General features: G+C 44.1%; 1 protein-coding gene across 1 annotated transcript in view; it reads left to right on the top strand.

The window, feature by feature from the left end:
- The window catches only part of MARCH10 (membrane-associated ring finger (C3HC4) 10, E3 ubiquitin protein ligase), a 140,737-nt gene that overhangs the window by 50,611 nt on the left and 75,875 nt on the right, over nt 1–14,251 (top strand). Inside the window, exon 4 of the mRNA XM_006833724.1 lies at nt 13,610–13,762. Within this exon, the coding sequence (XP_006833787.1) occupies nt 13,610–13,762 (153 nt within the window). The remainder of the gene's footprint in view (nt 1–13,609; nt 13,763–14,251) is intronic.

Below are 14,251 nucleotides of genomic sequence, written 5' to 3'. Positions count from 1 at the left end.
TACCACAATAAAAAATTTTAGATGTTTATATTAACCTCTGCACCCCATATCTAATTTACTGTGTACTTTGGAGCAAGTAAATTCTCTGTGCCTCAGTTTCCTCTTCTGTAAAATAGGGGTAAAACAGATCCTACCCACTGTGAAGATCCAATGATGCAACATATGCTCAGGTTAATAGTACAGTACCTGGCCCTACACACACTTGACGAATTATAGCATTATGCTTTCTAGCATATGAAAGCTATATTTAACTAGGGGAATGGACTAGAAAACTTTGTTTTCTTTGTCTTCATGCTACCTACCTTCTCCCCACCCCATCTTTTTTTTTCTCCCTTCAACCAAAAGCCAAGTTCTAATTTTTAAATCTCTAACATAAATGCAGGTCCAGACTCATTTACTATACCCTGAATTTCCAAAGCCAAACACCAAGTGGGAAAACATGAATAACCAGAAAGCACCTAGCAAGCCAGAGATATGTGTTATCTCCAAAAGTGCATGGAAAATTCAGGCAGTGAGTCAAGATCCTGCTAGGTCTGAAGTACAATTGATCCAGAACCTCCAATTTTATGACCAAGGTGAACTTTGTCATAGGATGGATGAGAAGTCAGCCTAGCAGAATTCCCTGTCCTTAGTCCAGAACCTCTTAGGGATGGAGTGGAGTATGGGGGGGCAGGGAGCAGAAGTCAGCAGGCCCAAGAAGTTCAGGGGTAAGGGAAGTGCCTCCCATTCCAGCTGCTCCCCAGGCCCCTCCCAGCCCAGCAGGAGTTGGAAAGTAGCCACCTCTTGTCTCCAGACCACCAGAGGCATCCAAAGGCCATTGTGCTCTGGGGTTTTGGCACCCGGAGCCTGAAAGATCTCTCTGCCCCTGTGCCAGGCTCATGGGAAGAGAGAGTGCCCTCTCCTGCCTCCTCCTCTCACCTGGAGCTTGGGCAGATGCCCCCAGATTGTGTGCCAGGAAAATGGATCTGGATGGAGTCCTCAGAGTCTGCTTCCAAAACCATGCCCTTTAAAGCATAGCCAAGCCTTCAGAAATTATCCTCACTTATTTTTCAGTCCAATGTTAGATTCGGATTTGTGCGGGCAGTGAGACGTGTTCAACCTTATATTGGCTCATCATGAAGATGTGTCCTCATAAAACTCAGAAAAAGGAATAGACTCCGATTTTTAAAGATAAACATCTAGATTCTGGATTGGGGAATATTTATTTGAAGAGCAGCCTGGAAACGAAATCTGAGAGTAAATCCTCATTAGTTCCATTGCAAATAAAGGCTATTGAAGATTTTCTCTGAAAGAATTAGATTAATGGGTTCCCAGGAAAGTCCAATTGATAGCGAACAACTTTCCAAGCTGTCTGCCCAAGTTAGAAAAACAAAACTGCAACATACATGACTATTTCCATTTTTATAAAAAGAATCATAATTCTCAGCCCATTTATCACAATGCCACCAAGATAGGGGCAAGGAGTTCACAGAGCCCAGGATGTGAAGTGCTAGTTCAGACTCCTGGTTCTACCACTTTGTTGTTGTTGTTATTGCTAAGTGCCATTGAGTCAGTTCTGAGGATTGTGTAGGATTTCTGAGGAGCAGCTGGTTGGTTTGAACACTCACCTTGTGGTTAGCAGTCCAGTGCTTATCCTACAGCGCAATACCAGGACTCTTCTACCATTTCATAGCACTATAAATGTGGGTGGTTACTTCTCTGAACTTGGTTTCCTCAGCAGATAAATTTTTGTTATTGTTAAGTGCTATAGAGTTGGTTCCAACTTATAGCGACCCTGTACTGGGTTTCCAAGGTTTGCCTGGTGGGTTTGAACCACCAGATAGTATGAGGATTGAGTAGATCCCAACACCACCAATTGCTTCAGGGTTAGAGTCTCTGCAAGAAAACTGCTCAAAGAAAATTTAGTTTAAGAAGCTGGTAGTGGCTGTGTACCACTGAGTTGGTTCTGACTCACAGTGACCCTGTGTAGGGTTTCCGAGGCTGCAAATTTTTATAGGAGCCGCAAGGCTCATCTTTCTCTCACAGAGCAACTGGTAGATTTGAACCGCTGACTTTACGATTAGCAGCCCAGCTCATAATCCACTACACTTCCAGGGCTCCTTTGAGGTATAAGAGAGATAACAATTGATTCTAAATCATTTTAAGTATTTGATTATCAATGAAGTCATTCACTTGTCGAGTGCCTTAGGGCAGATGTTGGCAAAGACATTCAGTCACCACCACATCCCAGTGTGAAGGATACCAGTGCAGATTTGCTTTCTCATCCATCACCCATTCCTTCAACATTCCCCCTTGCTTACCTGCCAGGTACTTCATGGGGGCCAGGGCTACAAAATAAAGCACACAGGACCTGCCTTCAAAGGGCTCACTGTCTAGCCAGAGGGCAGGACACCAACAGCGAGAATGTGATGTCATACATGTCTAAGAGCTTCTCAGAACAAGTAGAGTGAGAATGCTAATGATCAAAGAAATCCAGTCAGGAGAAGGCAGAAAAGATGTGCCCCCCCCCCGCAGGCAGTACTGAGTGTGCAAAAACATGGAGGAGACATTGCTACAACTAGTTTAGGGCCTTGCTCCTCCAAGTGTCCCTTGGCATTAGCATCACCTGGGAGATTGAAAGATATGCAGAACCCCAGGGCTTACAACACCCCCTCACCACCCCCACACCCCACACCCCAACTTATTGAATTGGAATCTTCATTTCACAAACTCCTTCAGATATTTGTATTCATACTCAAGTTTGAGAATCTCTGGTTTGGGCTCAGGGTACAAATTAGAAGCATAGAGATGAGACCATACGGATAGGCAAGGACCAGGTCCCCAAGAGTCTTGAATGTCACACTGGAAGTGCTGGAGTGGCACAAAGGGATCTAAACCGAGAAGAGATGCAGCCAATGGACACTTTGAAAGGTTGATTCCATCTATAGCATGGAGAAAGGACCGTCAGGAAAAGGGTGAGGCCAGGCCCAGGCTGCGAGACCAGGGTGAGGTAGTTGCAGCAGCTACTGTTGTTGTTAAGTTCCTTAGAGTCTGTTCCAACCCATAATGACCATCATGTATAGGACTTCTGAGGAATCTCTGGTGAGTTTGAACTGCCGACCTTGCGATTCAAACCTACCTTGAGGTGGAGGGCTTATCATCCAGCAGGGACACTGAGGGAGAAATGAGAAGGACTTGAGCTGGCACAGTTAGCAGAGGGACAGGCCAGAAGCCGTGGCTTGAGAGATAGTTAAGAAAGTAAACCTGGTAGAGTTTGGTGGCATTGGGATGTGGGGGGTGAGGATCAAAGAACAGAGTTTGGACCCCTAAACTAGGCCATTAAGGTTTGCCTTTATCAAGGCTAAAAAAGCAATAAATATAAGGCAGATCCCATTCTGTGGGTGTTGTCTCTGAAGTACAGGCAAGACAGCCATCTGGAAATGCCAGGGAGCAGAGGTAGCCAGGCATTATGGTACCCAAGCCCAGGTCTCCTGCTCAGTCAGCCACTTCTGGTGGCCCATCGGAATCCGAGGGCCACCAGTGAGCAAGAAGTGATTGAAACAAGAGTGTGCCCCTTAGGAGAATGGATAGAGGACAAGGGTGGCTGATAAGAACAATTAAGGGATGATCCGAAAACTGATCTGAGAAGTACCACTCCAGGCACCAAGAGAGAAGTTTCTGGAAGGAAGGAGTGGATAAACACGTCAGATACTATAGAGTTTTCAAGTAAATAAGGACTGAGACCCCTCTGTTATACATAAGGGTTTTCAACTGAATTGGTTATAATAATGGAGTTTCAGAATTGGAATTGATTTTAGCTGCATTTCCCAAACGTCTCTGATGATAAGAATCACCTGGGTGGGGTACAATGAAAATACAAATCTCTGGTTCCCAGCCCAGAACCACCAACGAAGGGGGACGGCCAAACTGCCTGCTTCCCAAGCATACAGGTGATCCTCATCACAGAGTTCTGGCAGCTGATCTCAGAGCCTCGCTTCTCAAACAGCAGTGTTCATGTGAAGGCCTGGGGAGCTTGCTAAAGTGCAGGCTCTGGTTCAGGAATCTTGAGAGGGCCAAGATTCTGTTGTTAGATGAAGCCCCCCCAGGTGATGTCCATGCAGCTGGTGTAAGGCCCCCACCTGGAGAGGAGTAAGGCTAGGGAAAATCCCCATCTCCTTTTGAAGATGAAGAAACAGCTTCCGAGAAGGTAAGCAGGTGAGTCAAAGTGGCAGAGCTGAAGCTTGCACTGCACCCTGGGCCTTCTCTGGATGAGCACCCATAGTCTCCCTCCAGCAGGGTTGGCAGGTTGAGGGTGGTGTTAGGGAATAAATCATTGCCTGCAACTTGGACACCACTCCTGTCCACCTGCATTGCCCCCTTGGCTCCTTTCTCTTCCCACAATCCCACTGGGACCTCTGCTTCTCTCTTTTTTACCCCAAGCTTCCGCTCTGTAGCAAAAAGACAAGATGAGGCCATGACCACAAGTTCCTGCAGCTGGAGAACAGGGGGAGAGAGGCTTACCTAAGTGAGAGCCTTGCAGGCCACCATGGAGTAGGGCTTCCAACCAATTATTTCCAGTTTAGTCATGGTTGACAAAGTGAAACTGGAACAGACCCAAATTTGTACATTTGGGGTGTACTGGAACAGTAACTAGAATGGGAAAAATTGTAAGTCAAAGATCTGTTAGAAACTAAATCTCTCTCCTAGAAAACAAGGGCAGTGTGAATATTTCATAGCAACCTAATCTCTTGATTAACAGTATGGAGGCTGCCTGGTTCAAAGATGGCGGCCAACCCTATAACTTTGAATGTGTCCGTGTCCACATTGGCAGTAGTGCAGGATCACACAGCAGGTCCTGCAAGGGCTCACTATGCCTCCCATAAGTCTCCCATTCCAGGGTTTGGGCCCATAATTTTCCTCATTCCAGTTTTCATTCCTGTACATCCACATTTTACAAATTCCTGTCTGTCCTGATTTCACTGCACCAGCCATGACAGAACCAGTTCGAGCTGGTTTAAAGCCCTGCTAGAACAGCCAGTTAGGCTGGCGGTAGGAGATAAGAAAGGGTTGAGGACTTCTATCTGGGAACCCAGGCCGTTTCCTGAAAACTGAAGAAAGGGGAAGAGTTTCCCTTCATCCCTCAGGGGAGCCAGAGCTACTGACTATGGTACAATGATGCCATTTGCCCTAAGATTCAAGTTAGGTACCGATGGGGCAGGAGCCAGGCCTGCTGGCCCCATGACACCTGGAAGCGCGCCACAGCAACCCCCTTCCCGGCACTTTTTGGGTTTTCAATCATTCACAGATTTTTTACATCCTTCCCCACCTTGAGTGCGGCTTCCTGATTGCTCTTTTTCTTTTGTGCAGGTGACAGCAGCGAGCATCCCCTGTTCTGTGTTGAATATTCCCCTTACTGCACTGTCTTTGCTCTCACCCCTGTCCTGCGGCCCACTAGTAATTACTGCTGCCTTCTGCTGCCGCTTGTGCCACCTGTCCCTCCAGTGGTCCAGGAACACCACACCTCTCTCCCTCCAGTTTCCTTTCCCTCCTTCACTGCCCCCTCTGCCTTCTCCCCAGGCCCCACCTCCCAGTCTCCAGAAGCTTGGTGCTACTTCCCCATCTCTAGCCCTACTCCCCCCCAGACCCCTGTACTATGCCTGCCTGACCCCAGAAGGCCCAGTAAAATTTACCTCATGTGGTAAGTCCCCCTTGGCAGGGAACACAGCACAGGGAGCCAGGGAGAGGGGGACTCCAGGCTTCCAGAGGGCAAGTGGAAGAGAGGGGGGCCAGAGGGCAATGCCATGAATGGTACCCGGATGTGTGGTGTGCAGGGAAGCAGGAAGATGGGACAGCCGCCGCCACTGCTCTTGGGTTCCACCACCTAGCACAAAAGGAGTGAGCTACCAATAAAGCCCCATCATCTCTTGAGACTCATTTGATTTCTTAACTTCTGTGTCTGGCGCACTTAGGAAGGTGACTAGAATCAGAAAAGGCTCTTTCATGTCTGATCAGACCCTTGGTCACATGAATTTGTGCATGGCAAGTTGCCTAAGAGGGTGGCGCCAGGGGCAGGCCATTCTGTAAGCACAGACCAGAACTGAAAATCCATCCAGAACCCCCTGGAGGAGGGACGAATGTGACGGCTCTGAGGATGTTTACATTCCTATTTCCTGCCTACTTATTAGGCACTACATTTCCTAAAATCAAAAATCCCACCTCCCGGGGTCCAAAATAAAGCATATTTATGGTACCTAATTAAGCTTTATTTAAGCTCTCCTCTGAGTATGTAAGACAGCAAACATTTCCAGCACACTCAAATAGGCAAATCGACGTGGCCTGTTATTTGTAGCTATACAGAAAGCTCCCTATTACACCAAGGCAGCATCACTTCTTGTGATTAAGCTTTAGTTCTTCCCATGAATCAAAGGAAGCAATACATTTTCCTCAGGAGACATTTCGTAGACAGACTCTTGGCCCCTCCTTGGCACCCAGGAACTGGTGGCATGGGAGAACGGTAGTGATTCTGGCTATTTCTTTTCCTCCTCCTCTTTTGTTTCCACTTTGTCAAGAAGTTTGTGTATGGGCATGTGATGAGTGATGTGAGGAACTGAAAAACCATCAGATTATCAGGTGAACGGAATTAACATGGACAGTTAAATGGATTTCTTGCTGTTGTTCGGTGCCATCTAGTCAGTTCCAACTCTTAGCGACCCTGTTGCACAAAAGAATGAAACACTGTCTGGTCTTTCACACCGTCATAGTTGTTGTTAGACTTGAGCCCATTGCTGCTTCCACTGTGCCAATCCATCTTGTTGAGGGTCTTCCTCTTTTTTTGCTGACCCTCCACTTTACCAAGCATGATGTCCTTCTCTAGGGACTGGTCCTTCCTTCCTAATAGCATGTCCTAAGTATGAGAGATGAATTCTGACCATCCTGGATTCTAAGGAGCATTCTGGCTGTCCTTCTTCCAACACAGATTTGTTTGTTCTTCTGGCAGTCCAATACCACAATTCAAATACATCAGTTCTTCTATGGTCTTCCTTATTCACTGTCCAACTTTCACATGCGTATGAGGTTGTTGAAAATACCATGGTTTGGGTCAGGCGCACCTTAGTCCTCAAACTGATGTCTTTGCTCTTGAACACTTTGAAGAGGTCTGTGTAGCACAGATTTGCCTAATGCTACACATTTTTTGATTTCTTGGCTACTGATTCCATGAGTATTGATGGTGGATCAAAGCAAAATGAAGTCTTCTACAACTTCAATCTTTTCACCATTTTTCATGTTGTAATTTACTGGTCCAGTTGTAAAGATTTTTGTTTTCTTTACATTGAGGTGCAAGCCATACTGAAGACTGTGGACTTTGATCTTCATCAATATTTAAAATCCTCTTCACTTTCAGCAAGCAAGGTTGTATCATATACTCATCTCGGGTTGTCAGTGAGTCTTTATTCAATCCTGATGCCATGTTCTTCTTCATAGAATCCACTTTCTTGTATTTATTTGCTCAGCATACTGGCTGGATAAGTATAGTGAAAGAATACAGCTGTGGGGCATACCTTTCCTGATTTTAAACCATTCCATGTCCTCTAGTTCTATTCAGACCACTGCTTCTTGGTCTATGTACAGGTTCCTCATGAGCACAGTCAAGTGTTCTAGAATACCCATTCTTCACAATGCTATCCATAGCTTGTCATGATTCACACAGTCGAAAGACTTTGCATTGTCATTAAAGCACAGATAAAGAGCTTTCTGGTATTCTCTGCCTTCAGTCAAGATCCATCTGACATCAACAATGATATTCCTAGTTCCAGATTCTCTTCTGAATCCACTCTATTTCTGGCAATTCCCTGCAGATGTACTGCAGCAGCTGTTTTTTTTTATTATTATCTTCAGCAAAATTGTACTTACATGTGATATTAATGATTTAAAAAAAAAAATGATGTCCACATTCTGTTGGGACACCTCTCTTTGGAATGTGTGCAGATATGGGTATCTTCCCATTGGTTTTCCAACTATCTGTCTTCTAAATTTCCTGGCATAAATGACTAAGCGCCCTCCAGTGATGCATCAAGTTTGTTGAAAGATTTCAATTCGTATTCCATCAATTCCTAGAGCCTTGTTTTTCACCAAGGCCTTCAGTGCTGCTTGGACTTCTTCCTTCAGTACCATTAGTGCTTGATCATAGACTACTTCTTGAAATGGTTGAACATTGACCAGTTCTTTTTGGTACAGTGACGTGATGCAGTGTACCGTCCAGGCTTTCTGCATTACTCAGTATTTTGCCCATGGAATTCTTCAATATTGCCAGCCGAGGCTGAATGTTTTCTTCCGTTCTTTCAGCTTGAGAAATGCTGAGCGTGTTCTTACCCTGTGGTTTTCTAACTTCAGGTCTTTGCACATTGTATTATGATACTTGACTCTGTCTTCTCAAGTTGCTTTTTGAAATTTTCTGTTCATCTCTTTTTACTTCCTTATTTCTTCCATTTGCTTTAGCATCTCTACAATGGAGAAAAAGTTGTGGAGTATCTTCTGACATCCATTTTGGTTTCTTCTTTCTCTCCTGTCCTTTTTTTTTTTTTAACTTTTTATTGTGAATTGAGTGAAGGTTAACAGACAAGATCATCAGCTTTACATTCATCCATACAGTTTGCTTCATCTCAATAGTTACAAGTCCTTCCCTGCAACAAGTTACCCTGCTTCCTCCCTGTGGCTTCCCTTTTACATCTTATTTTTCCACAAATCAACAAAGCAAAAATATTTGATGTACACACACAAAACAAAAATTATATATCCATTGAAATGTCCAGAGGGCATAATTTGCAAGCCTGTCTCCTGTCCATGGGTACACAGCCTTCCTCGGTGCCTGGGTCTAGAGTCTGCCGCTGTTCTATCTCTTTCCTGTCTTTTTTAATGACTTCTTGCACTCTTCCTGCATGATGTTCTTGAAGTAATCCCACAACCTTCTGGTCTTCAGTCATTAGTGTCTAATGCATTAGTGTCTAATTAGATGGTCTCTAAATTCAGGTGGAATATGTTCAAGGTCATATTTTAACTTTAGTGGTTGGTGCATAAATTTGAAAAATAGTGGTATTAACTGGTTTTCCTTGTAGGTGTATGCATATTATTCTGTCACAAGCAGAATTATACTTCAAGGCAGATCTTGAAATGTTCTTTTTGATAGTGATGCTATGCCATTCCTCTTGATTTTGTCATTTCCAGCATAGTAAACCATATGATTGTCTGATTCAAAATGGCCAAAACCATTGGATTTGTTGTTAAGTGTTGTCAAGTTGGTTCCAACACATAGCAACTCTGTATAGGAGCAGCTGGTGGGTTTGAACTACTGACCTTATAGTTTGAAGTTCAGTGCTGGTCCTACAGAGCCACACCATTGAACTTGTTCTCTCATTATCAGATTGTCAAGGTCAGTTGTAAATATGAGATTTCTACTTCAATGTTGTTGGTGTTCCTATTAAAATTAATAACTATTCAGTAAAATGTTATAGTTCCCCAGCTTTGCCAAGAGAATTGAAGCAGATATCTTTTATCTAAACTGCAGTTTGTTGGTTTCTGCTCTGTTGGTGGCCTGAGAGGAAGGTCTGAGTTTTATGTTGTCCAAAGCGAACCACCAAAAAACCGAAAGAGACCCAGTTGTCTTTGAGACTGTTTCAACTCATAGCAACACCTGTATGCAAAGTAAAAATACTCCAAGGGTTTTCAAGCTTGTAATTTCTATCAAAGAGCCTTTGGCTGAGTTCAAACTACTAACCTTTTGGTTAGGAGAGTGCTTAACTCTACTAAAAGTAGAGTTAAAGGCTGCACCACCCAGGGACTAAGCAAAATGCACTGAGTCTGTCCTCCAGGATACTGAGTTACCTGGCAATGAAACTCCTGAATGCAAGCCCTTACCTTCCCTGCTACCTAAAGAGGAAGGTTGCTGTTTATCCTCCAGTGTAAATATGACTTGGTCTACCTGGACACTGACATATGTAGCATGCCATGTTGAGGGGGACCTGTCCTAGAAAGGTGTCGAAGGTCTGAAGTTTGCTTCATTTTCGGATGTAGGGGATGAGCTTGCCATAGGATTTGAGCTCTTGGAATGTTTAAATCCATAGACACATAAACTGCATAGCAGAGATCACCTCATTTGCAATTGAAATTGCCGATAGAGAAGAAAATATTTCACAAGAGTTTGCTTTTTGTAGAAACTAGATAGTAACATGGGAAAGAGGTCAACCATAGGCCAAATTTGATTATATTCTTTAAGGCCGCAACGAAAATGTCTTATCTTTATCAAACCTCAAATTATCGCATAGCCAAAGCTGACAGTTATTTGTTAAAAGCATTATGATTTTTTTAAAAGGGTGTGGCACGGTTGGGTAAGCGCTGGACTTGCTAACTGCAAGGTTGGTGGTTCAAACCACCAGTCATTCCTCGGAAACCCTATAAAGGTTGCATGAGTGTGAACCAACTCGATTGCACTCAACAACAACAAATTTGCCCTTTAGATTTTAGACAAGAAGGGCTAAACAGGAATGCAGGCCGTTAAGTCCTTCTCGGCCGGCAAGACCTACAGAGCAACTTTCTAGTTAAACTTAGTTCTCTCACAGAGGTGCCTTCAGACTTCCCATATTATGATTACTAATATTATTATTACCTCATGGATGGTAATAGCAGCAGTTACCACTCTTTAGGAGCTAATATGCACCAAACTCTGACTTAGGCCATTTGTGGGCCTAACAGCTCTACTTTACAGTAACCCAAAAGGATTGACTTGATGTTCCCATTTTATAGTTGCAGACACTTGGGTTCACATTGTCAAAGGTTGGAGGATCCTACTTGAACTAACAACAGGGATTTCTTCACTTCCAGGCCCTGGTAAAGCAATCTCAAGTTCTCTACCATTATTACAGAAATTTGGATCCGAGGAGACATAGAAATAGTTTTGGAAATCATTAAAGAGACCTTATGCTTTGAAGAAAGGAGGTTTTTTTTAACAAGAAAACAGGGGGGGGAAGTCTCTTATCTTAAGCTATCTTGGATATATTATACAACAAAAGAATTACTCATAGTTTCAACTGTATCTTCTCAAATTCCTCCAAGTTATCACTGAGCCATTAATATTTGCCCTGCACAATGCTTCCCATTGTGAGGAACATACACACTGTTATGATGTGGTCTCCATCTTTAAAGAGTCTATGTATAGTCTAGTGAGAGAGAAAAGACAACTACACACTAAGCAGTTTTAGAACATTCGGTTCAAACTCAGCAGCCACTCCTCAGAAACCCTACACAGGGTCACTATGTGTCAGAACTGACTCAACGGCACTTAACCACCACAACAAAAAACTATATAAATCCTGACAGTAAGGGTCCTGACAAAAATAGAGTCAGAACCGACTTGATGGGTATAAAACTAGAAACAGACCTTGAAAGATCTGCATCTGCTGCAGACTGGGAAAGAAAGATCTCTAGGAGGGAATACGGCTCCTCATGAGGATGTGCAGGTTGGGTCGGGGGACTGTGGACAATGTGAAGCATAATTGATATTCTGCTGGGCATCCTCCTAGGAATCCAAGGGTAATCCTTATAACCAGGACCTTTGGGCCAGGTCCTGACATACGTTCTGGACTTGGCCAGAGCCCCAAGCCTACCCCTTCTCTGGGCCTCCTTCTGTCTCTTCCTCAGTAAATAAGACTCCTGCTGCTTCCTCTTCTGCCAGCCAGAATGAAAGGGAGAACGCAGTTCTAGATTTTTCTGAGCGCTGCAGAGGGACAGGCCTCAGGAAGGCTTTCCACTTCTCAGGTGGTAAGGGGGGATGGCCCGGGATTTGAGAAATGCAACTCTGGTTGCTGAGAAAGTGGTGTGGTCCATACTGGAAAGCACATGATCCCTCTCTCACTCTTCTCTCAGTCTCCGTCAGTAAGATTATAACTAATCACCACCCTACACCCTCCAAATAATATATTCTCATTTTCCAGAGAACTTCACTCTTTTCTCTCCTTTCTAGTCACACCCAAGGGCTCTCTGAGCTCTACTAACTTGTTCTAAACTAGGGTCAACACTAGCTGAGGCTCCCCTTATTTTAGTAAGGTTTCTGTAAAATGGGATCTTCTCTGGGGATCTTATCTTTCCCACCTGGGGCCTATCAGGAGAAGTAGGTAGTACCTAATCAGTATATTAAGTTAGCTTTTCTGGGCCGCCAAATAGAAATTTTATCCCTTTCCCAAATTTAGGTCAGAATCATTCACGCAACCACAACTTTTTCTCTGGGACATAACTCCAGCTGTCTCCACGTGCCAAGAATAGTGGCTCTCCCACCCCTAATTTAGGGATCCTTCCCAGATTGACCCCTGCATCACCTATCAGCTGTCTATTTCTGACATTTCTGAAGATTCCAATTTGGGATGTTACTGTTGTTAAGTGCAGTCGATTCAGTTCTAACTCATAGCGACCCTGTACAGGGTTTCCAAGGAGTGAGTGGTGGATTTGAACCACCAACCTTGCAGTTAACAGCCCAATGATTATCCTACAATGAATGTCACACCAGGGTGAGTCAAGTACATTCTCTTAGAGGGATCAGCCCAGACAGTCACAATTTGACAAGGAGGTAGCACACTGATTAAATCAAGTGGTTGGCTGCTAACCAAAGGTCAGTGGTTCAAACCCACCAGCTGCTCCACTGGAGAAAGCTGTAGCAGTCTGTGTCCAGAAAAATTAGATCCTTGGCAATCCTATGAGGCAGTCCTATAGGGTCAGTGTGAGTTGGAATCAACTCTGTAACAACAGCTTTGGGTTTTTGATTTTTGGTGAACCCAAGAACTTTGTAGGGACACATGGATATCACTGAAATGTTTTCCACCCTCACATGCACTCACACTTACTACATGTGAAGGAAAAACTTGAGATTGTGCATACCAATTAGCAGCCTAATTTAAATAGTGGAAAAAGAGTGATTTTTAATATTTATTGGGAACAGAGTCCACAGTAGCTCTTTGACTATTGTCTTTCTGAGTATGTCATGCCAGCAGAGTGGTGTGTAGTGTAGAGGCAAAAAAGAAGCTATATGGCCCTGACCCTTGGAACCATTCTGTAAGGCTGTGTTCACTGTTAATAAAGAACCAAAGACATAAATATGTAGGTCCAAAATATGTCATAACTCAAACTTGGATGAGCAATAGATGAGCGGTGAAATTGTGAATCTGAGTTGTAGAGGACTCTTGACAACATTCCAAACAAGCCCATCCCCAAACCTATGAGTTGAAAGCTAGAAATTTCTTAGCAGAAGAAAAGATTCCTGGGGACTCTGTATCTCTAATGAGATGCCACGCTCATTAACAATAACCACAGCGCTGTGCTGGCCCCATGCCCAGTGCTTAACAGGTACCATCTTCCCAACAGCCATGTGAAGTAGACATCACTATTTCCATGTAACAGGTCAGGAAACTGAAGTTTCCAGAGATGATGCCACTTGCTCTAGCTCAGTTAGCTTTGAATTTAGCTCTTCCTTGTCTCCAGGGCCCATTCTCTTACCTGTCTCCTCCATTGCTGGGCCCTTTGAACAGTCTTTATGTAGAAGATGTTTTCCTGTAAAAATTAATTATTTAAAAGATTTTGCACCTTCCAGCAGACCAGGCAGCCCAGATTTTATCAAGGAAGAGGAGGCCAAACCTGGGGAGATTGACAGTCAGCCCAGAAACACAGAGCCCAAGAGCTTCTGGGGATCGAAGCAGACCGAAATCACAGCTGATGGGGAAGGTGTCGGCACTCAGGGGAGCAGGTAAGAATGTGTAACTCACATGCCTTGGTCCTCAGAGAGGAGGCCTGATGGGTGATGTTACCTGGTAAATTCTGAATAGCTTTTACACGTGCATGCTTTTATGTAAAGGATTGTTATTGTTATCTAGTGCTGTTGAGTCGGCTCTGACTCAGAATGACCCTGCATAGGGTTTCCAAGGAGTGGCTGGTGAGTTTGAACTACTGACTTGATGTTCAAACTGACCTTTTGATCTAGTTCTTAACCTACAGAGCCACACCAGCACTCCATGTGAAGGATATTGTTATTGTTAAGTACTGTCAAGTCTGTTTCAAATTATAGTGACTCTATATAGGATTTCCAAGGAATGGCTGGTGAGTTTAAACCATCAACCTTGTGATTCAAATTGACCTTGCAGTTCAGTGCTTTATCCCACAGCACCACACCAGGATTGTTGTTGTTGTTAGGTGCCATTGAGTTGGTACCGACTCATAGTGACCCTATGTACAACGA

Source organism: Chrysochloris asiatica, unplaced genomic scaffold (genome assembly GCF_000296735.1).
Source record: "Chrysochloris asiatica unplaced genomic scaffold, ChrAsi1.0 scaffold00007, whole genome shotgun sequence".
In the NCBI taxonomy this organism is placed as follows: Eukaryota; Metazoa; Chordata; class Mammalia; order Afrosoricida; family Chrysochloridae; genus Chrysochloris; species Chrysochloris asiatica.
Note: the sequence above shows the minus strand (reverse complement) of the source record. Positions and strands in the feature narration are given on the sequence as shown.